This window comes from Triturus cristatus, chromosome 10 (genome assembly GCF_964204655.1).
Source record: "Triturus cristatus chromosome 10, aTriCri1.1, whole genome shotgun sequence".
Classification (NCBI taxonomy): Eukaryota; Metazoa; Chordata; class Amphibia; order Caudata; family Salamandridae; genus Triturus; species Triturus cristatus.
Genome location: NC_140593.1, coordinates 992,428,956 through 992,454,698, shown reverse-complemented (window position 1 = coordinate 992,454,698; position 25,743 = coordinate 992,428,956). Strand labels below are relative to the sequence as shown.

At 49.5% G+C, this 25,743-nt stretch overlaps 1 protein-coding gene across 10 annotated transcripts in view; it reads left to right on the top strand.

Annotated features, from left to right (window-relative positions):
- The window catches only part of TOM1L2 (target of myb1 like 2 membrane trafficking protein), a 429,404-nt gene that overhangs the window by 316,797 nt on the left and 86,864 nt on the right, over nucleotides 1–25,743 (top strand). For all 10 annotated transcript variants that reach the window (XM_085628956.1, XM_085628954.1, XM_085628953.1 and 7 more), the window contains exons 9-10: nucleotides 15,761–15,806; nucleotides 16,622–16,778. In XM_085628956.1, coding sequence (XP_085485082.1) covers nucleotides 15,761–15,806; nucleotides 16,622–16,778 — 203 coding nt within the window. The remainder of the gene's footprint in view (nucleotides 1–15,760; nucleotides 15,807–16,621; nucleotides 16,779–25,743) is intronic.

Below are 25,743 nucleotides of genomic sequence, written 5' to 3'. Positions count from 1 at the left end.
CCCAGGAGATGGGGTTCTTCTTGTCAGTATTTGACCAGACATGGTGGCTGTGTGCCCCCTCCACATTCATAATATGGCCATGGAGGGGGCCATGCTGCTCCCCCTCCCCCTTAACTAGTTGGGCCCCGGGGGATAGAGTCCCCGGGGCCAATATTAGCCTGAGGAGTTGGGTTGCGTGCCCCCCTTCCTATATATAATGTGGACCAGGCGGCAGGAGATGGGGTAATTGGGGCCAAAATTGCATGGGGAGGGGGCCATGCAGCCCCCGTCTCCAAATATCGTTTGCCTAGGCCCCCAGGGATGAGGTACCTGGGGCCAAGGATGGGCGCAGATTTCCCCCTCCACCTTGTTAATATGGCCAGGCGCTGGGAGATGGGTTCCTGGTCCAAAAATAGGCCCGAGGAGGTGGGCTGTGTGCCCCCTTCAACATAATTTAAATGATGGGCCCAGTGGATGGGGTCCCCAGGGCCAAATACGGCCTGGGGCGGGGGACACTTACCCCTCCTCTTTAAAAAAAAAAAATTATTAAGAAATGGCAGGATGGCAGGACCCGGGGAATGGGTGGCTGCATGCCCCAGTCCGTCTGCCTTTTTGGGGGTTGGACCCAGGGCCAGGCCTTCAGCTGTGGACAGCGTGGGGTTGGTTGAATGTGGGGGGTTGACATCAGGGCATGACTAAAGGTCAAGCCCTGCAGCCCAACCCCCGCCGCACATGGCTAAAGGCCGTGCACAGCATGGGGTTGGTGGTATGCTGGTAGGGGTGTGCAGGCTGGCGGAGGTTGGATTAACATATGGTAATTAAATATTACTTTACGTTAAAAAAATAAACAAGAAATCCCCTGAAAAAAACAAAGGGTACAGGGGCGTTGTAGTTAGGAAATACAATTTAAAAAACCTTAGACATTCACTAAAAATCCAAACGTTAAAGGGACGTTATAGTTTGGTTCAGATTTTGCACACACAAAACCATATAAATTCAGCTGCTATAGTTAGTTATGTCAAGTAACTATAACTTGTGCCCTAAGGTTACTATAACTTGCACCCTTGCAATGCAATGCACTGCTAATTACCCTACAATTTACATCACTGATGACATCTTCTGTGACATTATTGATAATATCAGTGCAATAGTTGCTGTAAAATTATTGATGAGAAAACTATGCATGGCGGGGTTGCGAGTTATAGTTACCTTAGGACACGAGTTAGTTACTTGAGATAACTCTTAACAACTGAATTTCTATGGTTCGTGTGTGTAAAATCGAAACCTTACTATAACGTCCCTGGATCCTTTTTATTCCATTGGCAGTCCCCCCTTTGTAGTTATAGTTAGGAGCACATTTCCATAGAAAAAGCATTTTTGGGATTGCTAAGAACTTTGGCACCATTTGACCAATCTTCACAAAATGTTCCCCCAAAAAATCTCATCTACCTCAGCTTCTTCCTGGAAAGTTTTAGTGTGATCTATCAATCGGGGGCTGAACGGAGTTACCGCAAATTTACCAGAAAGCTATATTTTGGTTTGGAAAGTGTGTTTTGGGGGATTTGGTGTAAATCCATTCAGCAGTTTTAAAATAAATTAAGGTTTAGAACTTCTAGATATATCCCACCGCAGAGGATCTGCATAGCTAACAGTTCTTGAGATAAGATCTGTTTGACTGCCACCACTTCAACAAAGATGTGATGGCAGCCATTTTAGAACTCAGGACTTAATCCTGACAACTACTGTGAAATGTGTATAGGGGCAAGGTAGGGATACCCTGCCACATCCCTCCTTACCCTCCCCCCCCCCCACACGTGGTGAGGGCTAATAAGAGCATTTTTTAAAGGATCCACAGAGCCAATTTAAATTTTAGAAACAAAAACGTTGGCCTATCGCCTTCCTTTTATAACCCTCTACCCTGGGATGGGGAAGGATCCGGGGGATGGGGGTGGTGCATAGTTGATTTTTGGGGACGGGGCCATGGGACTCCTCTATGAGCCTTCGTGAGGCCCCCAGGGCCGGTATTTATATAATGAGGATGGGGCGCTCTGCCCTCCTCCACATGCCTTGCACAGGCCCCGGGGACTAATAACCCGGGGTGATAATTACATTAAGCGGAGGGGGGGATTCACCCCCCGTCCCTAGACATCGATCAGGCCAGAGGACCCCATCTCCAGAGGCCCGATTACATTTGCAGTGTCCCAGGGACCCCATTCCCTGACACACTGTAGTTTGCTGCTCTGGAGAGTGAGGGTATGCACTGCCCACATTCCTAGACATGAAACCCAACTTTGTCTGGGCTCAAGCAGCGTAAAATGCTGCTCCCACCCCAGCAGGAGCAAAGTTACTGAGTACCACAATGGGTGGTGGTTCAGAAACCCGCTAGGGCTGCAGGTGCCCTCCCCACACCCCCAGTATTTTAGTGCATGCAGGAGCTCCAGGTAGTCACCACCAGAGCACCCATTTATAAATATATTTTTTCTGTAAATCATTTTTATTGACTTTTTTACATCATCATTATCAGTTCACAGTTACAACCATACAATAACTATTAACTGCAGGGTGTCCCCGGCCTTAGGTGTCCGTAAGATGCTCCATAGGTGGTGCAGATGCTCCTTGTCCAGCCACTGGGAATCACCCCCCAATCCCTCCGATATCCCACCCTTCCCCCCCCAAACCCCCAACCCCCCCCTCCCACCCTCCCCCCGTGGCATCTGCAAAGTGTCCAAACAGGTAAATGCCAGTCTGGAGTAAAGTGGGACCCCCCAGAATTCCAATCATTTTTGCTGCGTAGCCCTTCCCCTCCCATCCCCCGTCAGGTCTGGAAGAGACGTAAAGCTCTCAAGGTGGGCGGATACACTGCCGCAGGTAGACCCTTTGACAGGTAAGACAGCAGGGCTCCCCAAGACTCTTCAAAGGCAGAGGGATCGTCTCGGAAAAACGATGCCAGGCGCTCCAACGAAAGCAGGCGTGCCAAAGAGATAGTGCTGGAGCGCCTTGTTTTTTCCACGCCGCCGCCACTGTAAGCTTAGCCGCCCCCACGCAGAGCCACCATATTGCCTTGTCATCCCTGGACACTCCGTCCCAAGCCTCACCCCGCAGTCCTAGTACCATGTGTTCGATCCCCTCGGGGGGTGTGAAGCCTAAGATGTCTTTAATCTGCGCTAGGATTTCTTCCCAAAAAGGTCGTATGCTGGGGCAGTCCCACCAGATATGTCTAAAATCCCCCAGTAGGCCGCATCCTCGCCAACAGAGTGCAGAGATCCCCGGGAAAATCCTGGCCAATTTCGTTGGGTATAGATACCAATCAAATATGCTTTTGTAGTGGGCCTCCCTCAAGCCCACCGATATGTTATGTCTGGGTATGTCCCGCCACAATTCCCTCCACTCCGCGTCTGTGATCTCTCTCCCCAAGAGTTGCTCCCAAAACCCCATATATCGGGCCTTGGGTGTGTGCAGCGTAGTTAGTAGCATCCGGTAGAGAGTCGAAATTGCCCCCTTCATAGAGCCCGCCTTGTTCAGCACCAGTTTCTCCATGTCAGTGAGTTCCCGACATCCCGCCTCCCTCATTGGTGTCTGCGCTGACCAGTGTTTTAGTTGTACATAGTGGTAGTGCTCACTATCGGGAACCCTGAATTCTTCCTTACAATTCTGGAAAGAGCGGAACTCCCCATTTGTAAACAGGTCCGCCAACTTTAGACATCCCCCTTCATGCCACTTGTCAAAAGGACCCTCTTCTCTGGCTGGTGGAAAAGCCGGATTAAAGTGTATCGGGGTGTATGGCGAAGGGAATGTCGTCCACCCCTCTCTCCGTGTAACCCTGTCCCAGACCTCCAAGGTAGTGCGTGTAGGTGTGCTAAGATAGGCATTCGGCGGTCTGTCCCTCCGTGGTTTCCACAGTAGATCCCAAATATACCTGCCGGTGATCGCGCGGTCCATATGCAACCAATGTTTCTCCGATTCGCGTGCTGTCCATTCCAATGCTACCCGCAATTGGGCCGCTTGGTAGTAGAGCTCGAAGTCCGGAAGGCCCATTCCTCCCTCTGCCCTCTGTTTTCGAAGTACTGTAAAAGGGAGCCGTGCCCTCCCCCCCTGCCACACAAACCTCGTGATCATCGATTTCAACTGCGGTAGGAACTTTTTCTCCAGCGGGATCGGCAATGCCTGAAACAGGTACAGGATCTGGGGCAGCACCATCATCTTTACTGCATTGATTCGCCCCATCCAGGAGATATACAGAGGTTTCCACCGCCTCAGCTCCTGTTGCAAGTGCGGTAAGACTTTGGTATAGTTGGCGCCATACAGCCCCGAAATCTTTGGCGTAAGCTGAACCCCCAAATATTGTAGAGAATGCACTGCCCATGAGAGCGACGTCTGGGCTTTTAGCGATGCTACTTCCGCGCTTGAGAGTGTGAGATTCAATATATAGGACTTGGTCATGTTTACCTTAAAGCCAGCCACTTTCTCAAAGTCCTGCAATTCCCCCTGCACTGCGGAAAGCGAGAGGTGAGGCTCCCCCAAGGTCAGTAGAACATCATCTGCGAAGAGGGAGAGTTTGTGATCCTCTCCGCTAAACCGTATCCCTTTAATGTTCGCGTTTGCTCTCACACGAAGGGTGAGAGGCTCTATGCTTAGGGCAAAGAGCAGGGGGGACAACGAACACCCCTATCTAGTACCCCGCGTCAGTCGGAAGGGCTCGGAAGCAATCCCATTGACCACGACTCTCGCGGAGGGACGGCCATAGTTAGCACGTACCATATCTATGAAGGTATCCCCGAAACCAAATTTCCGTAAGGTCAGGAATAGAAAGGGCCAGTCCACTCGGTCAAATGCTTTTTCGGCGTCTAACCCGACCACCACTGCTGGAATTTTAAATCTAGTAGTTTTTTCAATGATGTGGACCGTTCGCCGTATGTTATCGTGTGTCTGGCGACCTTTGATGAAGCCAGATTGGTCTGGGTGGATTAACCGGGGTAGCATGTCTTCCAAGCGTCTAGCTAAGATCATGGAGTAGAGCTTGGCGTCCAGGTTCAGGAGAGCTATGGGACGATAGGACGCGCAAGACTGCGGATCTTTGCCTGGTTTGGGCAGAACCGTGATCATTGCCTCTTCCATAGAGTTGGAAACCCGTGCTTCTTTTGCCACTGCCCGAAACAAGGCTGTCAGATGTGGGACCAATTCGTCTGCGAAGTGCTTATAAAAATGTGCTGTGATGCCGTCCGGGCCAGGTGCCTTATGTAATTTGAGACACTTTATGGCAGTTCGCACTTCCTCCCCAGAAATGGGCTCTTCCAAACTCTCTCTTTCCGTCGACGAGAGCCGAGGGCATTCCACCCCTTCTAAATACGCCTTTTGGTGGTCCTGCTCAAGCGTGTCCCCGCTATATAGAGTGCCATAAAAATCCCGGAAGGCTCTAGTCTTGGCCTCTTCCTCATGTGTGACCCGGTCAGGCCCTATCCGGATGCCTCCCACATACGATTTTGCACGTTGAACTCTAAGCTTGCGCGCCAGCTGCGACCCCACTTTGTCACCCGGTTCGTATCCCGCTTCTTTGCCTCAGCAGTGTATACTCCGCCCTATTATTGTAAATCGCCCCTAATTTACCCCTCACTGCCGTAAGTTGTCTCAGTAAAACGGGTGAGGGCGTAGCTTTGTGTCTGCCCTCTAACTCTTTGAGCTCTTCCTCTAGCGCTTCACGTTCCAGCGCCTGTTGCCTCCTCAGTGACGCCTGCAGTTGAATGCACTTGCCCCTCAACACCGCTTTGAACGCGTCCCACGTATTCTGATATGAGGTGTCCTCAGGTAGGTTGCCTTGAAAATATGCCTCTATGGTCTCTTTCAGCTCCGCCCTCCGCACCTGATCCCTCAAGACGGCCCCAGGGAAGTACCATCTGCTATGTCCGTGTCCCCTCCCACCCCATTGTAACTCCATGATAACCATCCCATGATCCGATACCGATATGGGGAGAATTTGCGCTCCTGTCACCTTCCCCACCAATGCTTGACTTAAGAAAATATAGTCTATCCGAGTGTAAGTCCGATGGACATGGGAATAGAAAGTATAGCCTTTCGTTGTCCTGTGTAATGCCCGCCACTCATCTCGGAGACCAAGGGAGTCGAAGCGCTCTTTGACTCGTGTTGGAAACACTGTCGTTCTTTCTCCTGTAATTTGGGAGCCATCTAGGTGTCCATCCCACAAGAAATTAAAGTCCCCCATCAATATGATTACACCTTCTGCAAAACTGCCGAGGGAATCCAACAGGCGCGTTGTGAACGCCGCCTGTCCAGTGTTCGGGGCGTATACTACCGCAATTGTACAGAGTTGGTCTTGTAGTCTCCCCTTGAGCATGATCCATCTCCCGTCCTTATCTCTATTCGTGTCCGCTACTTGAAAGGGGGTGGAATTGTGGAACAGCACTGCCACCCCATTATGTTTTGTGTTGGCAGCTGAGTGAAAAATCTGTGGGTATGCCCTATGTTTGAGCCGACCAGTGTCTTCCTTTTTAAGGTGCGTTTCCTGCAGGGCGACTACCTTAATCTGCCTGTCTATAATATACTTTAATACTTTCTGGCGTTTCTGGGGTGCGTTCAGCCCTTTCACGTTCCATGTAGCCCACGTCACCATCTTAAATGTTTATCCCCCTCCCCGCTCTGCTCATGTGTAGTCGGAAACCTCCCTTTCGACGTGTGTTGTTGGCTCCATCCGCCCCAGTCTGCGGCGCCTGTCTGCCTCTGCCTCGACCTGTCCGCCCTTGATGCCTCACCTCCCCCCAGATTGCCCCCTCTGTGTCGTCGTTGCATCCTGCCACCTCTGTCCCCAAACCTGTCCCCCCTCCCCCCCCTTCCGCCCCCCCAACCAAAGGAACCAGACCATGGAACACCTCACACCTTGAGTAGTTCCAGGGAAGGGAACCAAGACCCAGCCCCAACGGACTCCAGGCCCAACCCACTTGCTCCGCAACCGGCGGAAACATCAACATGTGTGCTAGATAGAAGGCAAATGAAAAACAAAAACTTCAGTGTCCAGTTAGAGACGGCCGCTCTTCTCAATGGTCCTGTCTCAGCCCCGTCGTCGTCATCTTGGGACCGCTGCGGGGAGACCAGTGCTCTCCTGTCGGGAGATCCCCCGAGGGTGCGACCTTCCTTCCTCCTGATGAATCTCTAGTCGCAGCTCCTCGGCTATTACTCACGATTGGGCCCTCCTCGCTGGCGAGGAGCCCGGCGCCATTGCTCACCCTGTGGTCTGGCTGTCTTGGTACCTGACGACTCTGGGACCTCGGCGTCCTCTGCCTCTGTGGGTAGGCCCAAAATGCGTAGACCCTCCTTCAGCTCTGTTATATGATGTCTTTTATTTTGCCGTTCAAAGCTGAGCCCGAAGGGATATGTCCATCTGTAGCGCACGTTTTCCTCTTGAAGCTTGCTGGTTACCGGGCGGAGCTGCTGGCGACGCACTAGAGTGGCTTGCGATAAATCTTGGTACAGAGAGCAGCTGTATCCTTAGAACGAGACCTCCTTCTTCTTTTTGGCAGCTTCCAAGATGGCCTCCTTGACTGGAAAGGCATGCAACTTAGCCAGGATGTCCCTAGGTCTCCTGCCTTCTCCGTTAACCGGTGGTCCTGTGCACCCGTTCAAGCTTTATTTCCATGTTTGGCCGGTTCACCAACTCACCAAAGAGGCCGATAATGAACGCCTCCAGGTCCGTGCCTTCTGCGTCTTCTTCCAGGTCTCTCACCCGTATATTCTCTCTCCGGGTACGGTTCTCCATATCTTCCAGCTTCAGGGCTGACTGCGCCAGCTGTGTGCGAAGCTCTTTACATTCTGCTTGGGAGGCCATGGAGGCTTTATCTAAGGCTTGCATCTTCTCCTCTACCTCCAGGACCCGGGATCCCACCGCGTCCACATCTCGGCGCAAGTCGCCAAGCTTCTCCGTCAGGTCCCCACGTAGTTGGTCCAAGCTAGAGTGAAGGTCCCGTTTGAGCTCCCCGCAGAGGTCTTTTTTGAAGTCCCGTAGAGTGGCCACCAAGTCGTCTTTAGTTAAGGCCATACCGTCTCCTCCGCTCGTACCCCCCTCGTCGGTGGATCTGGACAGTGTCTGGAAGTACTGTGCCACGCGATTTTCCTGCGGCTTTGCTGTCTTCTTAATCGGGAGCGTGCGGGACGTCCTCCCCATCAGAGCGTCCGCCTTGTGCGTCAGTGATTTGTCCCTTCCAGCCTTATGTCCCTCCAGCGACTATGCACCTCCACATGACCTCCTGAGCCAGCTACCTGAAATTGGGAGCCTCCTTGCCTTTGTCAGTATTCTCTGCTGGTAGTCGCCCTGTTGTCAACCCGGGACCTGCTGGTTATCGGTTCTGACCACTTTCAGCTGCCCTCTCCACCTCCAGTTTCCTTCTGATCCAGGCGCACTATGAGGCCAGTGTTATTGTGTCTTCCTCGGCGCTCTGAAGCGTCTCACTCGGCCGCCATCTTAAGGTCAGGCACCGTGCCCCGAGTAAGCTTTACTGTTGAGTGCCCTTCGATTCACCGTCCCCTCTAACCTGCAGGTATTGCCGTCATGTAAATCGCGCCGAGTTCCAGTGACAAGCCGCTTCGTTTTGTGGTCTCTGTAGCGGCGGTGAACGAAGCCGCTCATAGAGGTTCCTCCGTTGTTTTCGTCCGGCGCGTGATCCCCGCTCTTATTTCCAGCCTTTCCATAGCCTCTTCAATTCACAGGGTTGCCCCTGCCCAGCGCACCGCTCGACATGCCTCCAGTCGCTCTCCCTCGATTTTGTGGATCCACGCTCGGCGATCATTCGCGGCCCGCGGCCGCTATTTTGTCCGCCCTCGGTGCTCGAGTCACAGCTCGATTTCCCCTCGTTTCTGGGGTCTAAACAGCCTCACCACCGTGACATCTGCCTCTCGGAGCGTTCCGCGATCGACTCGCGGGGTTTGCACCGCTCCAGAGCTCCCGCTTAGCCGCTCTTGGAAGTCCATGGGGCCGGAGCTGACTCGGTACACTACCAGTCAGCCATCTTACTTGGCCACGCCCCTATAAATATATTTTTTAAATGGTCAGTGGCTGTCATGGTTGTGGCTGGGGAGCTGCCTACGGTGGTCTTGGGGCTCCCCCGCACCACCCAATGTTCTTGTACATGTAGGTGCTGCAGGTAGATACCAGGGCACCCATTTAAAATATTTTTAAACGATTGCGGGCTCCCTCCACGGTGGTGGCTGAAGGTCCAGCAGAGGCCCTGTGCCCAACCTGACGACAAGCATGGCGATGGTCATCTGACTTTACATTTAACAAAACTTGGAAATTCACTAAAAAAAAAACAACGGTTAAAGTGACGTTATATTTGGGAATTGTAATAATATGTTCCTTTATAAAACCTTGGAAATCCAATTAATAAAAAAAGCTTAAAGGGACATTATAGTTAGGTGAAAGTATCAGTAAAAACATTCTGTTCGAGGCATATGAGCTGCAGATTATACACTGTGCATTGATCGCCATCTGGTGTTGGGCCCGGATGTTTGCAGTTTGTTTTTCCTCTTGGAAAGTCTTTGGAAGTCACGAGGTTGGTGACTCCTCCTTTGGTTCGTATTGCGCATGAGCTTCGGCTCAATCTTCAGATTGTTTTTTTCCGCCATCGGGCTCGGATGTAATACTTCGCACTCCGGTTCCGAACTTTTCCAGTTCAACGATCGACGCAAAATCCTCGCTCATCGAGATCCTTCAGATATTAAATCATCTTAATCACCTTCTCTTCGGCACTTCTTCGATTCCGGTCGTCGACGGCGGCCTTCGGGCCTATTCCGGCTCTGGTCTCAGCTGATGGAAAGAACTCCCTTCAAGAAGTGCCCTCGATGTGGGTCCAAGTTTCCCCACACCGATCTTCATGAGGTGTGCAACCTCTGCCTCTCCCCTGAACACGAGGCCCGAGACTGTCCCGCCTGCAAGTCTTTTCGCTCTAAAAAGACTATTCGAGATCGACGGGCTAGACGCAACATGGCGCACTCCTCGACCTCCGCTCCAGTCGACATCTTCGGGGACGACGTCGAAGCTCCGGGACAGCAGAACATCGAAGAACTCAGATGTGGAGGACATCACCCCGGCGCAGAGGGTCGTGAGTACAATACCCCCTCCCACGCCGATACCCAAAAAGGCTTCGGTCACACCTTCGCCTTCGGGCCTAGGCAAGACCAAGGATACTGCTTCTCACACCCCACCTTCGGGCCCGGTAAAGAATCCTATTAAGCCTTCCGGCAGCTCGGGCTCAAGCCAGCCGACCAGCGGTACCGAAAAACACCCTTCGGCACCGAAGAAAAGATCGGCCTCCACCTCCACACCGAACCCAGCACCAAAGCCTTCGGTGTCGAAACCTGCCCTTCCGGTGCCGACCAAACATCACAAAGCCCTCGGCACCGACACTCCCGTGCCGAAGCCTTCTTCGGCACCGACCAAAAAATCGGAGGTCCTAAAGAAGCACGGCTTAGACAAACCTAAAAAGCCGTTGGCCCCGAAAACTTCGCCGCCGACCGAACAACCAGTGTCGCAAGAACTTTTTACACCGGATCCTCTGCAAAAGACACTCACCAAGGATCCAAAAACTGGATATCTGACATTGTCTTCAAAAAAGAGACACTTGGACAAACCAGCTCCACCTCCAAAGAGGAAAGACACTGCTACCTCCCCTTTCAGAGTGCCTTCCCCACCTCCTCCACCCTCCCCACCTCCACCCTCTCCACCCCTGCCTCATCGTTCCCCAACCTTGTCTCCTGTCCCAGATGATTTAGGAGACCCTTATTATGATCCAGCAGATGTGCCACAAGACCCCACCCCTACTGGATCTCCAGACCCATGGGACGACTATAACAATCCGGACATCCCAGATGTCCCACAGGATGACCTTTACCCATCTAGGCCATCCCCACCTGAAGATTCGTTAGGCTTTCACCACCTACTACAAAGGGCGGCACACTACCACGGGGTGGAGTTACATACTGACCCAGTGGAGGAAGATTTTCTCCTAGACACCTTCGATAATGCACATAGGTCTACTGCCATTCTACCTATGTTAAAGGGAGTAATCAAACATGCACCGGAGGTTTTTAAAGACCCAGTCAGGGCCAGGGTCCTAAACCCCCGTATAGAGAAAAAATACAAAGCCGCCCCCACAGACCCTTCATACATTAAAGGCCCTGCACCATTGGATTCCCTAGTGGTATCTACAGCTAGGAAGCGCTCAAATTCTCAGGCGTCAGGCGAAGCACCACCACCTGACAAAGAGTCCAAGCTCCTAGACGCGTCAGGGAAGCGCACTGCGTCACAAGCCGCCAATATATGGCGTATCGCCAACACGCAAGCGCTATTGGCCAGATACGACAGGGCGCATTATGATGAGTTAGAGACCATCATGCACCATCTCCCTGAAAAATACAGGAATAGGGCTAATGAATTGATCCAAGAGGGAAAAACAATAACTAATACCTCTATACGCTGTGCCCTAGATGCAGCATATACAGCCTCCAGGGCCATAAACACCAGTGTCCTTCTCCGTCGCCATGCCTGGCTCAGAGTTTCAGGTTTTAAACCTGAGGTACAAGCCTCTATATTGAACCACCCATTCGACCAAGATCATCTATTTGGCCCAAAAGTTGATGAAGCCCTCGAAAAGATGAAAAAAGATACTGACACGGCGAAATCCATGGGAGCCCTACAGTCACACACTCCTCGGCGCTCTTTTCGCCGCTCCTTCTTTCGGGGCACGGGCAGGGGCTACTCCTCGGATAGTGCATCCACATCATACAAATCCCCTCCTCAATCTACCTTCACAAAGGGTTATCAAAGATGCGGATACAGAGGCAATAATAAGGGCAGAGGCAAGACAAATACCGCCCGCTCTGCTACACCGCCTACCCAATGACTTTCCCCCGCTCCCTCCAGACCATTCCACTCCGGTCAGGGGCAGAATACAACATTTCCTTCACGTCTGGGAGACAATCACCTCAGACAGATGGGTGACCCAAATTATTAATTCAGGGTATTGCCTAGAATTAACATCTACCCCCCCCCCCCCCCCAAACATTCCACCCAGGCAACGCCCTATGTCTCAAGAACATGCTAAGTTGTTAAAACAGGAGGTAATCTCCCTCCTGCAAAAACAAGCCATAGAACAGGTCCCCATAAATCAACAAAATTTAGGGGTCTACTCCCTGTACTTTCTGATTCCAAAGAGAGACGAGACTCTACGACCTATCCTAGATCTCAGACCTCTAAATACTTACATACATTCAGACCATTTTCACATGGTAACCCTTCAACAGGTTCTTCCACTCCTCTCCCAGAACGACTTTCTCACCACTCTGGACTTGAAAGACGCATACTTTCACATCCCAGTACACCAGGCTCACAGAAAGTACCTCAGATTTGTGGTGGACGGGCAACACTACCAGTTCAAGGTGCTCCCGTTCGGGGTAACAACAGCACCAAGGGTATTCACCAAGTGCCTAGCAGTAGTGGCTGCACACCTCAGGAGACCGCACATTCACGTCTTCCCATACTTGGACGATTGGCTAATAAAAGCCACGTCCTACGAACAATGTGTGCAACACACCGCCGCTACAATTCAACTGCTTCACCAGCTAGATTTCACAGTGAACCATCAAAAGTTCCACCTGGTACCATCACACACAAAACAATACCTCAGTGCTACCATAGACACCTCAAAAGCCATAGCCTATCCCAATCCTGCCAGGATTGCAAACATACAGGCTCTGCGTCAGAAATTCATATTTCAACACTCTCTCCCAGCAAGAGTGTTTATGCAACTGATAGGGATGATGGCCTCTTGCATTTTCATAGTGCCCCATGCAAGACTCCAGATGCGTCCACTCGAAGAGTGCTTAGCGCGCCAGTGGAACCAGGCCCAGGGGCAACTGACAGATCTGGTGTTGGTAGACGGTCGCACCCATCGCTCTCTGCAGTGGTGGAACACCACAAACCTTTCCAGAGGTCGACCGTTCCTGGACCCTGTTCCACAAATAATCCTGACAACAGACGCATCGCTCTCCGGCTGGGGAGCTCATCTGTTACATCTCACAGTACAGGGCACATGGACACCGCAACAGAAGTTACTCCACATCAATCATTTGGAGTTACTGTCAATCTTCCTATCCCTAAAATCCTTCCAGACGCAGATTTCAGGCAAGGCAGTCCTCATTCGCACAGACAACATGACTGCCATGTACTACATTCAAAAACAGGGGGGCACACACTCTCCACAGCTCTTTGTTAGCACAGAGCATATGGAGATGGGCAATTCCACAGAAAATCTTTCTCCTGGCCCAACATGTCCCAGGAGTCCAAAACACCGTGGCAGATCTGCTCAGCAGACAAACGCAATAAATTCACGAGTGGGAACTTCACCCACAGGTTCTTCACCCGTTCTTTCAGAAGTGGGGGCATCCACACATAGACTGTTCGCCACCCACGAAAACAAAAAATGCCCAAGCTTCGCCGCCAGATATCCACACCCATTGTCCAAAGGCAACGCGATATGGATGAACTGGTCAAACAAATTTGCATACGCTTTTCCACCTCTCCCACTAATTCCATTAGTGGTGCGAAAGCTACAACAGCATTCCCTAACACTGATCCTAGTAGCTCCAACATGGGCCAGACAACCGTGGTACACCACACTGCTGGAACTCTCGGTAGTACCACACCAAAAGCTACTCCTCTCACCATGCCTCCTAACCCAGAACCATGGAGAGATCAGGCACCCGGACCCAGCTCAGCTCAACCTTGCGATCTGGCTCCTGAGGTCCTAGAATTCGGGTACCTTAACCTTCCCCCTGATTGCATGAATATTATCAGGGAAGCTAGACGCCCTACTACTAGGGCATGCTATGCTGCAAAGTGGAAAAGATTTGTTGTTTACTGCCACAACACAATCAATCCTCTAAATGCGTCCATACAGCACATCATATGTTACTTGCTCCATCTACAAAGGTGTAACCTAGCATATACATCCATTCGGTTACACCTCACAGCAATTGCTGCCTACTTACAGAACAGGCAGCACCTATCACTTTTCAGGGTGCCTGCCATCAAAGCTTTTATGGAAGGCCTCAAAAGGATAATTCCACCCAGAGTACCACCCTCACCTGTCTGGAATTTGAATATAGTTCTCACAAGGCTAATGGGACCCCCTTTCGAACCATTACATAAATGTGAGCTGCAATTTCTCACATGGAAAACAGCATTCCTAGTGGCCATCACTTCCCTTAGAAGGGTTAGTGAAATACAAGCACTCACCATACAGGAACCTTTTCTTCAAATGCATCAGAACAAGGTTGTACTCCGCACCAACCCAAAATTTCTACCCAAAGTCATTTCTCCCTTCCATCTAAACCAGTCGGTAGAATTACCAGTCTTTTTCTCACAACCTCAAACAGTTGCGGAAAGGGCTTTACACACACTGGATGTTAAGAGGGCCTTCCTTTACTACATCCAAAGAACACAACCTTTCATAAAAACCAAACAACTATTTGTCTATTTGTCTCTTTCTCTCCACCACATAAAGGCAACCCTATTTCTAAATCCGGGATAGCTAGGTGGATTGTAAAATGCATACAGATTTGCTACCACAAAGCAAAACGAACGCTATGTGTTCCCCCTAAAGCCCACTCTACAAGGAAGATAGGGGCTTCTATGGCTTTTCTAGGTAACATACCACTAGATGACATCTGCAAAGCAGCGACATGGTCAACACCGCACACTTTCACAAAACATTACTGTTTAGATGTGCAAACCAAGCAACAAGCTAGTGTGGGCCAGGCTGTACTAAAAACACTGTTCCAAACAACTGAAACGGATGCCGGTGGTCGCCGCTAGGGTTGGGTACTGCTATATAGTCTATGCACAGTGTATAATCTGCAGCTCATATGCCTCGAACGGAATATGCTACTTACCAGTATGCATCTGTTCTTGGCATGTAGAGCTGCAGATCTATACACGCCCACCCGCCTCCCCGGCTACCTGTATCTGTTCCAGTCTATCTTATTTAGATACAACACACATGGGTTTCTTTACTGTTATTACTACGCTCCATCTTTCCCTGCTGGCGAAAAACAATCTGAGGATGGAGCCGAAGCCCATGCGCAATACGAAGCAAAGGAGGAGTCACCAACCTCGTGACTTCCAAAGACTTTCCAAGAGGAAAAACAAACTGCAAACATCCGGGCCCAACACCAGATGGCGATCTATGCACAGTGTATAGATCTGCAGCTCTACATGCCAAGAACAGATGCATACTGGTAAGTAGCATATTCCCATTTTAAACTAACAAAACCACTGAAATTCACCAGTTATAGTTATCTCAAGGCTACATACCTCCATTATTACGTCACTTATGACTTGTTCTATGACATCATTGATAACATCACGGCAACATCTGAAATGATAGCATTGATTACAACACTGCGTGGCAGGGGATCGAGTTGCAGTTACTTTAGCGTATGACTTGTAGTTACTTTAAGTTACTTTTGAGATAACTATAAGTGGTGAATGTCAGTGGTATTTTAGTTTAAAATATCTTTTAACTGACATTTTCACCTATAACATCCCTCGAACCTTTTTAAAACAAAAATTTTTTTTTAGAGTATATAAAGAATTTTGTTTCACCTTGAAATGTTAGCGTACTCAAAACATCTATTTTTTAAGCCTGGTTGTGATGCTGGAATCTGGAGGCACCATGAACAGATAGACATATCTTACACATATTATTTCTCTCATTCCCAGGTTTGAACGGTACAGATCAGGCCGCGCTGCACAGACTGCTAATGGGGTAGGTATATCCACACGAGTCCTGCATATGATGATTTATCCAGACTTGACATGTCTGGCAATAAGTTTTCAAATTTCTTCCCATAGAAAATGTGATGCCTAGAAATTTGTGATGGTAAGAATACTACAGTAAATGCATAGATAGCTGCATTTGTCCTCTATAACATTTATTCCTGGTATTTAATTTGTGCATTCCCTTAGGGCTCACACCTTTCAGACATTTGTTATGAATGTAATCAGACACCATTTTGTATGGTGTGACGATGCAGGAGTCTATCAAAAAGCTTTGGATAGTATGCAAAAAGGATCTTTAATGGAAGTTTGAAGCCTTAGTCTATATCTGTCACCAGTGTACCTTATTCCAGTCCTGCCTTTGGTACCTGTTACTGAGGCGGCTGCGCTAAAGTTCCTGTTTAAGATTGCTGAAGTACTTTGTAAAAGTTTTGTGGGCCCTCTTAACCATAATCTGCTGCAGAGTAAATATAGTAAATGCTTTTTCATTGCTCCAGCTGTAGTTGAAGCTCTTTTCAATCAGTAGGCGTTGATTTTTCAGGCATCACTTTGTATGCATCTTCAATAAAAGTGTTAATTGACAATGCTTGTTTTATCTGTGCATCCCCTGTAAATGATACTTGGGTATGGATTTTTTTTTTTTTTTAAAGTCTGTTATATATATAGAAGGTTGCTCACAATATAGGCAAAAGGTGGGTTTTTGTGCACAGGCAACTGTGAGTGCACTAGGCCCTTGTTCTTTGTGATATGCCTCGCTGCATGGGAACTGTACATGTATGTAGTTGTCTTTCTTTTTCTTGGCAGGTAATGAACGAAGTGACGGAGGATAATTTAATAGATCTGGGGCCAGGATCCCCTGCTGTTGTCAGCCCTATGGTTACTACCACGGCCCCAGGTTCAGTCAGCCCCATGAGGAGTAGCACGCCCCCTGCTGTTCTGTCAACTCAGCTTGCTGGTCTTGGTATGTTTTTATATTTTAAGCTTTAAAATATTGTCAAACGCCACTCCTCCCACCTCATTCATCAGTTACTTTTTTCATTTATTTTTTCAGATGCTTTTTACGCCTCGTTTCTCAGATGATTCAGTATTATTGTTGATCGAGGCATGTGAGCTGTAGATCACATGCTTTCATACTCCTGTTATCTAGTGTTGGGTCCGGATGTTTGCACGTTGTTTTTCTTGGAAGAAGTCTTACCAGTCATGAAGTAGGTGACTCCTCCTTTCGGGGATAGTGCGCATGGGCATGGACTCCATTGTTAGATAGTTTTTTTTCCTCCATCGGGTTCGGACTTGTATTGCTGCACTCTGGTTTGAAACCGTTCATCGGGTTCCTCTCGGTGCACAATCCACTCTACCCGCGTCGGTATTGTTTCGAACGCGTATCCCACTTCTCCGCGTATCGTATCCGTCGAGGAAAATCTCTTATTTCGATCAGAAAACTCTGGGAAGGCCGTCTGGCCTAACCGCGTCGGTCCACCTCGCAGTAGACGGAACGGACTCCATTCAAATTCGGTCCTCGGTGCCACGCAAAGTATCCGCGCACCGACTCACACGAAGTGTGCAACTTGTGCTTGTCTCCGGAGCACAACGAACAGGACTGCGGTGCGTGCAAATCGTTTCAATCGAAGAAAACGCTCCGAAATCGCCGGGCTTGACGTCGCGAAATGCAGAGCCAAAACGTTGAATACACACCAGAAATCTTCGGTGAAGGATCCGAGCACGAATTCGATGCACAAGGGGCCAAGGAAGAACAAGAAGAACTTGCATCTATTTTGGAATCGGACTCCAAGATGGAAGACGACTTACCGCAAAATCAACGTCCCGTGAATACTGAACAACTCTTGCCCCAAAATCCAATTCAGGCCAAGCAAAAGGCTTCGGTTCCACCCCGCCTTCGGGCCATGGTCGGCACTGAGAAGATGTTTTTGATGCCCCGCCTCCTCCTCCTCCTCCTCCACCACCACGTTCCCCTACACCACATTCCCCACCATAGGAACATTTACTTATTACACCAGCTCTCCACCACCACAACCTCATGACGATGATGATGGAGATGGGGGGGGGGACAATATTTTACCCATAGATCTCTTGAAGGACTACAACACTGATTCACCCACAAACAACGACCCAGACCTTTACCCTGCAAAGCCTCCCCCTCCCCCCCGATGACAATGTAGGATATCTAGAATTACTTGCTAGAGCTGCAGAATATCATGGGGTACAGTTATACAAGGAATTCCTAAAGGAAGATTTCCTATTTGAAACGCTCAGTAACACATAGATCTAGTCAGACTCTCCCTATGTTCAAAGGTATGATGAGACACGCCGATGATATATTCAAAGACCCTGTGTGTTCTTGTATTCTCACCCCCCAGAATAGACAAAATATATAAGCCTGCTCCGTCTGATCCAGCTTTTATTAAAGGGCAGTTACCACTAGACTCTTTGATTGTCTTGAATGCCTGTAAACGGGCCAATTCACAAACTTCAAGGGATGCCCCCCCTCCAGACAAAAACTCAAAATTATTAGACGCCTCCTGGTAAAAGAGTGACCGCCCAAGCAACAAATCATTAGTGCATTGCCAACACCCATGCCCTACTAGCCAGGTATGATAGAGCACACTGGGACGAAATGGAGCAATTGTTCCAATATCTCCCAGATGAGCACAAAGTGAAAGCTCAAGATTTAGTGCAGGAAGGGAAGCTTATTTCCTATTTGTCTATTAGATGTGCTTTAAATGCTGCTGACACCGCAGCTAGAGAGATGAACACTAGTGTGTCACTAAGGAGGCACGCATGGTTAAGAATTTCTGGTTTTAAACCTGAAGTCCAACAATCCATTTGAAATACTCCATTTGACAAGGAGCATCTCTTCGGGCCCGAAGTAGATAAGTCATTGGAGAAAATGAAAAAAGATACGGAAATTGCCAAGTCAATGGGAGCTCTACAGTCTCCCTCTAATCGTGGCTCCTTTCATCACTCCTTTTATCGTGGAGGGTCGAAGACCATGTCCTCAGACAAAACTGCTGCCTCGTACAAATGCAACAATCAATCCTCCTCCTCAAGAGGCTTCTTTAGAGGATGGTACAGAGGTAACAACAGCAAAGGTAGGGGCAAAGGTTCCACACCACATAATTCCCCCTCCCCTAACAAGCGGTGACTTGCCTACACTTCCTCCCAATCATTTAACACCTGTCGGGGGACGTCTTCTAAAATTCCTCCACTTTGGCAATCCATAACCACAGGCAAATGGGTGTTAGGAATCATCCAACATGGTTATTGCCTGGAGCTTACCAACAATCTTCCAAACATTCCACCATGGTCTCACAAAAGGACATTTACATCTACTCAAACAGGAAGTCCAGCCTGTCTTATTAAAAAGAGTCATAGAGCCTGTACCGTTACAATATCAAGGGACAGGCGTGTACTTCTTGTATTTTCTAATTCCCAAAAAGGACGGCTCCTTGAGACCTATTCTGAATCTCAGAGAACTAACTCACTACATACTGTCAGAGCATTTCCACATGGTGACACTTCAACAAGTGCCCCCACTTCTACAGCAGGGCGACGTTGTCTACTCTAGATTTAAAGGACGCATATTTCCACATTCCAATTCATCCCGCTCATCGCAAATACCTCAGATTCATGATAGCGGGTCATCATTACCAATTCAAAGTACTACTGTTTGGAGTCACCACTGTTCCCAGGCTATTTACCAAATACCTGGCAGTAGTCTCAGCCCATCTGAGAAGACAGCACGTCCATGTCTTCCAATACCTGGACGACTGGCTCAGCAAAACCAGCACTTACCAAAAGTGTCTCCAACACACTCAAGCCACTATTCACTTACTACACCAACTAGTGTTTACAGTCAACGTGTTGAAGTCCCATCTACAGCCTTCCAACACACAAACTTATCTGGGAGCCACCATAGATGCTCAAAGAGCTCTAGTCTTCCCCAGCCAGAATTCTCAGTATTCAGTCCCTTCTCACTCAGTTTCAGCCCAACCAATCATTACCAGCAAGAGTATTCATGCAACTGCTAGGGATGATGGTGCCTTGCATCGTAATCTTTCCCTACACAAGACTTCACATGTGTCCCCTTCAGGAATGTTTAGCAAGTAAGTGGAACCAGTCACGGGGTCAGTTGACCGATCTAGTGTTCGTAGATGGGCGCACCCATCGCTCTCTGCAGTGGTGGAACCCACGAAATGTATCCAAAGGGCGACCCTTCATAGACCCTGTGTATCCAAAGGGCGGCCCTTCATCGACCCTGTTCCGTAGACAGTGATAACAGCAGACGCATCGCTCAGTGGCTGGGGTGCTCACCTACATAATCACACAATCCAAGGGTTGTGGAGTCTAAATTACAAGAGTCTCCATATAAATCACCTAGAGCTACTAGCAGTGTTTCTAGCGCTCCGAGCTTTTCAAATTCACCTCATAGGAAAATCTGTCCTAGTCCACACAGACAACATGACAGCTATGTACTATATACAGAAACAGGGGGGGGGGGGAGGGACACTCTCTCCAACTGTCAGGCCTAGCGCAAACCATTTGGAAATGGGCTATACACCACAAGATTTATCTACTGGCAGAACATCTTCCAGGAGTGAACAATCAGATTGCGGACCTTCTCAGCAGACAGAGACAGCCACTCCATGAGTGGAAACTTCATCCCCAGATTCTCCTCACCTACTCTCAAGAATGGGGATTTCCTCACATAAACCTGTTCGCCACAGCTCAAAATGCAAAATGCCCAAGCTTCGCCTCCAGGTTCCCACACCCGCTCTCCAAAGGCTTGAACTGGTCAGGGATATTTGCCTACGCTTTTCCGCCTCTCCCACTTATTCCGCTGGTAGTTCGGAAGTTCAAACAAACATCCCTCAAACTGATTCTCAGAGCACCCACATGGGCACGTCAACCTTGGTTCACCACCCTGTTGGAGCTCTCAGTAGTTCCACACCAAAAACTGCATCTCAACTCCAGTCTCCTCACTCAGAGCCATGGAGAAATCAGGCATCCAAACGCCCAAAGAACTCAACCTAGCGATTTGGCTCCTGAAGTCATAGAGTTTGGTTATTTACAATTACCACCAGACTGTATGAATATCCTAAAAGAGGCTAGAAAACCTACTACTAGGGCATGTTATGCAGCAAAATGGAAACGGTTTGTTATCTATTGCATTCATCGCAATATCAATCCCCTTGATGCTGCGATGCAAAACATCATCTGTTATCTCTTACATTTATAGCAATCTGGACTAGCCTACACATCCATTCGCTTGCAACTAGCAGCAGTAGCTGCATACTTACAAAACAGACACCACTTATCTCTATTCAGAGTACCAGTGATTACATCCTTTATGGAAGGATTAAAAAGGGTGATACCCAACTCCAAGTCATACTTTTTCGATACCCCTGAGGCGATCTTCGCATGGTCAGATGAGCGCCCTCAGCTCCAAGCAGACTCTCCACCTGCTATAGACTCAGACTCCTCTCGCACTCAGCAGCCACGTCGCAACAAGTCCCAAAAGCGTCGGGGCCTGTGTCAGACAGAGTGTTACCGAGCCCCGAGCGACAGCTGTGAAATCTCCAGACTGCTTCACACTTCATGATGCGATTTGAATGACACTGCATTGGGCGAATGTATATTGGTAATTTCGTTCTCAGGGTGGGCGTGGGCCTTGACCACGGGTTGTTAGGCCACGGATGCCGTATAGTTCTTGTTTTCCTAGGTTCATGGGGTGGAGGGGATCCCTTGGTGTGAATTCTGGGGGCTCCCCGTTGGGGGTCCGCTGCTTTTTACACCGCGACAGATGCTCCTTGTTTCTGGTAGTGTCGGGTGGGGGGGATATCCGTGTGGATGTGTTGTTGTTTTTTCTTGTTTCTTTGTTTTTTTTAAATGTATGCAGACGGTGGTGTGTCTTTTTAGCAGCTCCTCTAGCTCTACTCAGCCGGTATTGCAACCCCCATGACACCCGGTGCTGACAGCTCCCTCTGGGACCTCATGGTGGTATGTTCGGGGGCTACTGGATAAGGTGAAACGGGGAGCCATCCTGCGACAGGCGAAGAGGTATGTGGCAGATGTCCTGCTGTTACAAGAAACTCACTTGATGGGTACGAAGACCCCGTGCCTAGCTCGCTTTGGGTTTACCACGCAGGGTTCACGAGAGGCTCTAGGGGGGTGGCGATACTCGTACATCGTAGAGTTCAGTTTACGTACATTGCACATAGGACAGACCCTGGAGGCAGATTTCTCTTTGTCACTGGTACGATCTGTGGCGAACAGATTATTATTGGTAGAGTTTATGTCCCTCCCCCACTAGGAGCCACCTTTATCGAAATGTTACTGGGGTCTGGGGCTCCCTTCCGACAGGTTTGACCTTGCTGGGCGGAGACTGGAATGATACGGTGGGGCCACTGGACCGCCAGCTGGTTGGTGACACCCCTCGATCATCGGGTCCGACCAAACTTTATACCCTGACATCAACAAGGGACTGGGCAGACATATGGCGCGAGTTCCACCCTACTGAGCGCGACTACGCATACTTGTCGACGGTCCATGGGTCCCAGTCCCGCCTGGATTATTTTTTTGTCCCCAGGGTTTTTCTTCATAGATTCTCTCAGGTACAGCATCGACCCCGGGGTCTGTCCGATCACTCTCTGGTCACAATGTAATTCCATACGTCCTGCCGCAGGCCTCCGTTCCGCTGGAGAATGTCCCCGTGGCACCTCGGCAGTCCGGCCTATCGCGATATGCTCAATACAGCGATTACTACTTATTTAGCAGAAAACAGCCCCTCGGCTCCCTCGAACATTACCCTCTGGGAGGCGCCCAAGCCAACCGTCCGGGGTTATCGCACACAGGAGAAACGTACACGTCGTGCACAGCTCGACGCCCTCGAAATGCGCCAGGCGAACTTGGCTTCCCCACTTAGTACCAATCCCTGCCCCATTATTCGTCGCAATTTAGTCCTCGCCCAACAGGAATTGCGCCAATATCTGCTGAGCGAAGCCAAAGAGATATGGGAGGCTTCGCAACATCGGATTTCTCCAGTATTAGGGTGTCTTTCATAGATTCACATGCTTGAATATTCCCCGTCGTCGGAGTGGGAGTCCCACGGTAAATAAAATAGCAATATATATATATCGCCCAACAGGAATTGCGCCAATATCTGCTGAGCGAAGCCAAAGAGATATGGGAGGCTTCGCAACATCGGATTTCTCCAGTATTAGGGTGTCTTTCATAGATTCACATGCTTGAATATTCCCCGTCGTCGGAGTGGGAGTCCCACGGTAAATAAAATAGCAATATATATATATATATAGTAAAATATATACATAAGTAATCATATAATTAGCGTATATAGGTGTAAAACACACATAGTGTACCTATAAGAGAAAAACTCCATAGGAATACAATGGAGAGAGACAAAAGACCTTTGTAGTCTATCTCTGTCATTATGTAAGTCCGAACTCCAGCCAATCAGGCGTCAGCCCCTCTCTAGAACCTTCTCCTCAGAGCTTCTCACCTCAGATTTTCTACCGCACGTCGTGTGACAGGGAGTCTCCCTGAGCTCTGCTCAGTTTTTGTCAGTAAGGATGTCTTCTAGTAAGAAATCTTTGTTTAGACCATGTTCTTCATGTGGAAAGCTGCGTTTGTTCTCTGAGGACCCACACAGTAAGTGTATTTACTGTTTATACCCAGACCATGAGGTGGCAAAATGTAAATTTTGTAGAACTTTTTCTACAAAAACTCTAAAGGACAGAGAAGGCCGCCTGCTATTATGGCTACAGAGACTGAAGGACAAAGATAACCCACTCTCTGATGTGGAAAGTCTCTTTTCTGGTCGTTCTCAACCAGCCTCTAAGCGCAGTAGTGTGCAGGAGTTACCATCTCCTTTCCTGAAGAAAAAGAAGCTAGCTTTGCCTCTGACAACTGCCACTTCTGTGGTCTCACCTACTGCTTTGTCGCCTAAGGGACACTGTTCTCAGGCTGCTGAGGCGTCTACTTCCCATTCCTCGGGGAAAAAATTGTCAGCCTCGTCGACGATGCTCCCGACGACGAGATCTGCTGTTTCTACCTCGTCGGCGGTGACCCCGACGACGACGTCAGCTGCTTCGTCGTCGACGAGCGTTATGTCGACGTTATCCTCGTCGACGATTACCATCAGTTCTTCAAGGGCGGTGACTTCTGTTGTGCCCATTACTTCGACGTCGACGAAGAAGGTAAAGGTTCCGTCGACGAAGACTGTGTCGTCGACAAAGACGTCGTCGAGCTCGTCGACGCCCACTCCGTCGACGAAGAAAAAGAAGATCCCGTCGACGACACTGTCGACGGTGGTTCCGTCGACGAAAGCCTTGTCGACGAAGACCTCGACGACGGCTCCGTCGGCAGCGGCTCCGTCGACGGTGGCCCCGTCGACGGCGGCTTCGTCGACGGCGAATCCGACGACGGCGATTCTGTTGCCACAGACTTCGTCGACGATAATTCCGTCGACCATCATTCCGTCGACGACGGCTCCATCGACGAGTACATCTCCACAGACATTCGTAAGGGTACGAATAAGCAGTGTTGCGTCTACCCAGAAAACAAGAAGGGAACAACTACCTCAGCTAGCTTCAGCGTCGGTTTCATCTTTAGCTGGAGTTTCTTGGACACCATTACCTCCTACTGTGGGCCCGGATAGCCAGGAACACAATATTCCTGTGGGAGATGCACAGCCTCCCTCACCATTATTCGCTACGGATTCGGATCAGGAGTCCGAGGGGTTAACGGAGTCTTTCGGAACGGCACAAAGTCCGTCCGACTTAGTTATTAAGTGCCAGGATGCCAGTAGTGAAGATGAAGATCCGGTTTATATACACCAGGCCCCTCCGAAGCATAAAACGGCGACTCTTCCTTTGTCGCTCATTACTAATCTCCAACGCATGTTGGACGACTACAACCAACGGTTCCCTCTATCCCCTCAACGTTCAGAGGTTCCGTCAACCCCGGTGATTCCAGCAATTATTCCACCGGTACCTATTGTAAATCCTGCTCCTCAGATGCCGCCTGTACCTCCAAGACAGGTTCCGGAAAGGTTGTTGCCTCATTATGAGCCTGTAGAGGAAGGCCCTCAGGACACAGAAGAGGGTGAAATCCCAGATGATGGGGATGTAGATGACAATGATGATGATATGGCGGAGTGGGACAATTACCAGGCACAAACACCATCCCCCTCACAGATAGTAACAGGGGATTCACCTCCAGTGGACATAGCCAATTTTCACCAACTGATGGAAAGGGCATCACACCGTTTTAAGTTAACAACGGAGCGCAGGGAGGAAGATTGCTTCCTTTATGATTTCAAGAATCAACCTTACAAACAGACTCATGCTATTCCTATAGTTGAGTTTATTTGGGAAGAAGGCAAGAAATTAATGCAGACACCGAATACCTTGCCAGCACAGGTGCCTCGATTAGAAAAGAAATATAAGGCACCAATAGGAACCCCAGCATGCCTCACGGGTCAGGCTAAACCTGAGTCTGTCGTTACGCAGGCAGCGCAACGTAAGGCGAAAAATCCGGCATCTTCTATCACCTCACCTCCGGATCGTGACGGACGTCGGATGGATGCCATAGGGCGTAAATTCTCTTCTATGGCCTCTACTGTGGTTAGAGCAGCTAATGCCTTGGCCATCCTGGGACGATATGACAGACAAGTATGGGCTGATATTTCGGATGTGGTTCAGGAGTTGCCAGAGCCATCTAAGGTGGAGGCAATGAAGTTGCTCCAAGAGGGAGAAGCGGCATCGGCGGAAATAATCGATTGTGCAGTAGACATCGCCTGCATGGGATTCCGTCAGCTTGCCGGAGCGGCTGTTCTGCGTAGGCAAGGATGGTTAAAATCAACATCCTTTCGTCAGGAGGTTCAGTCCATG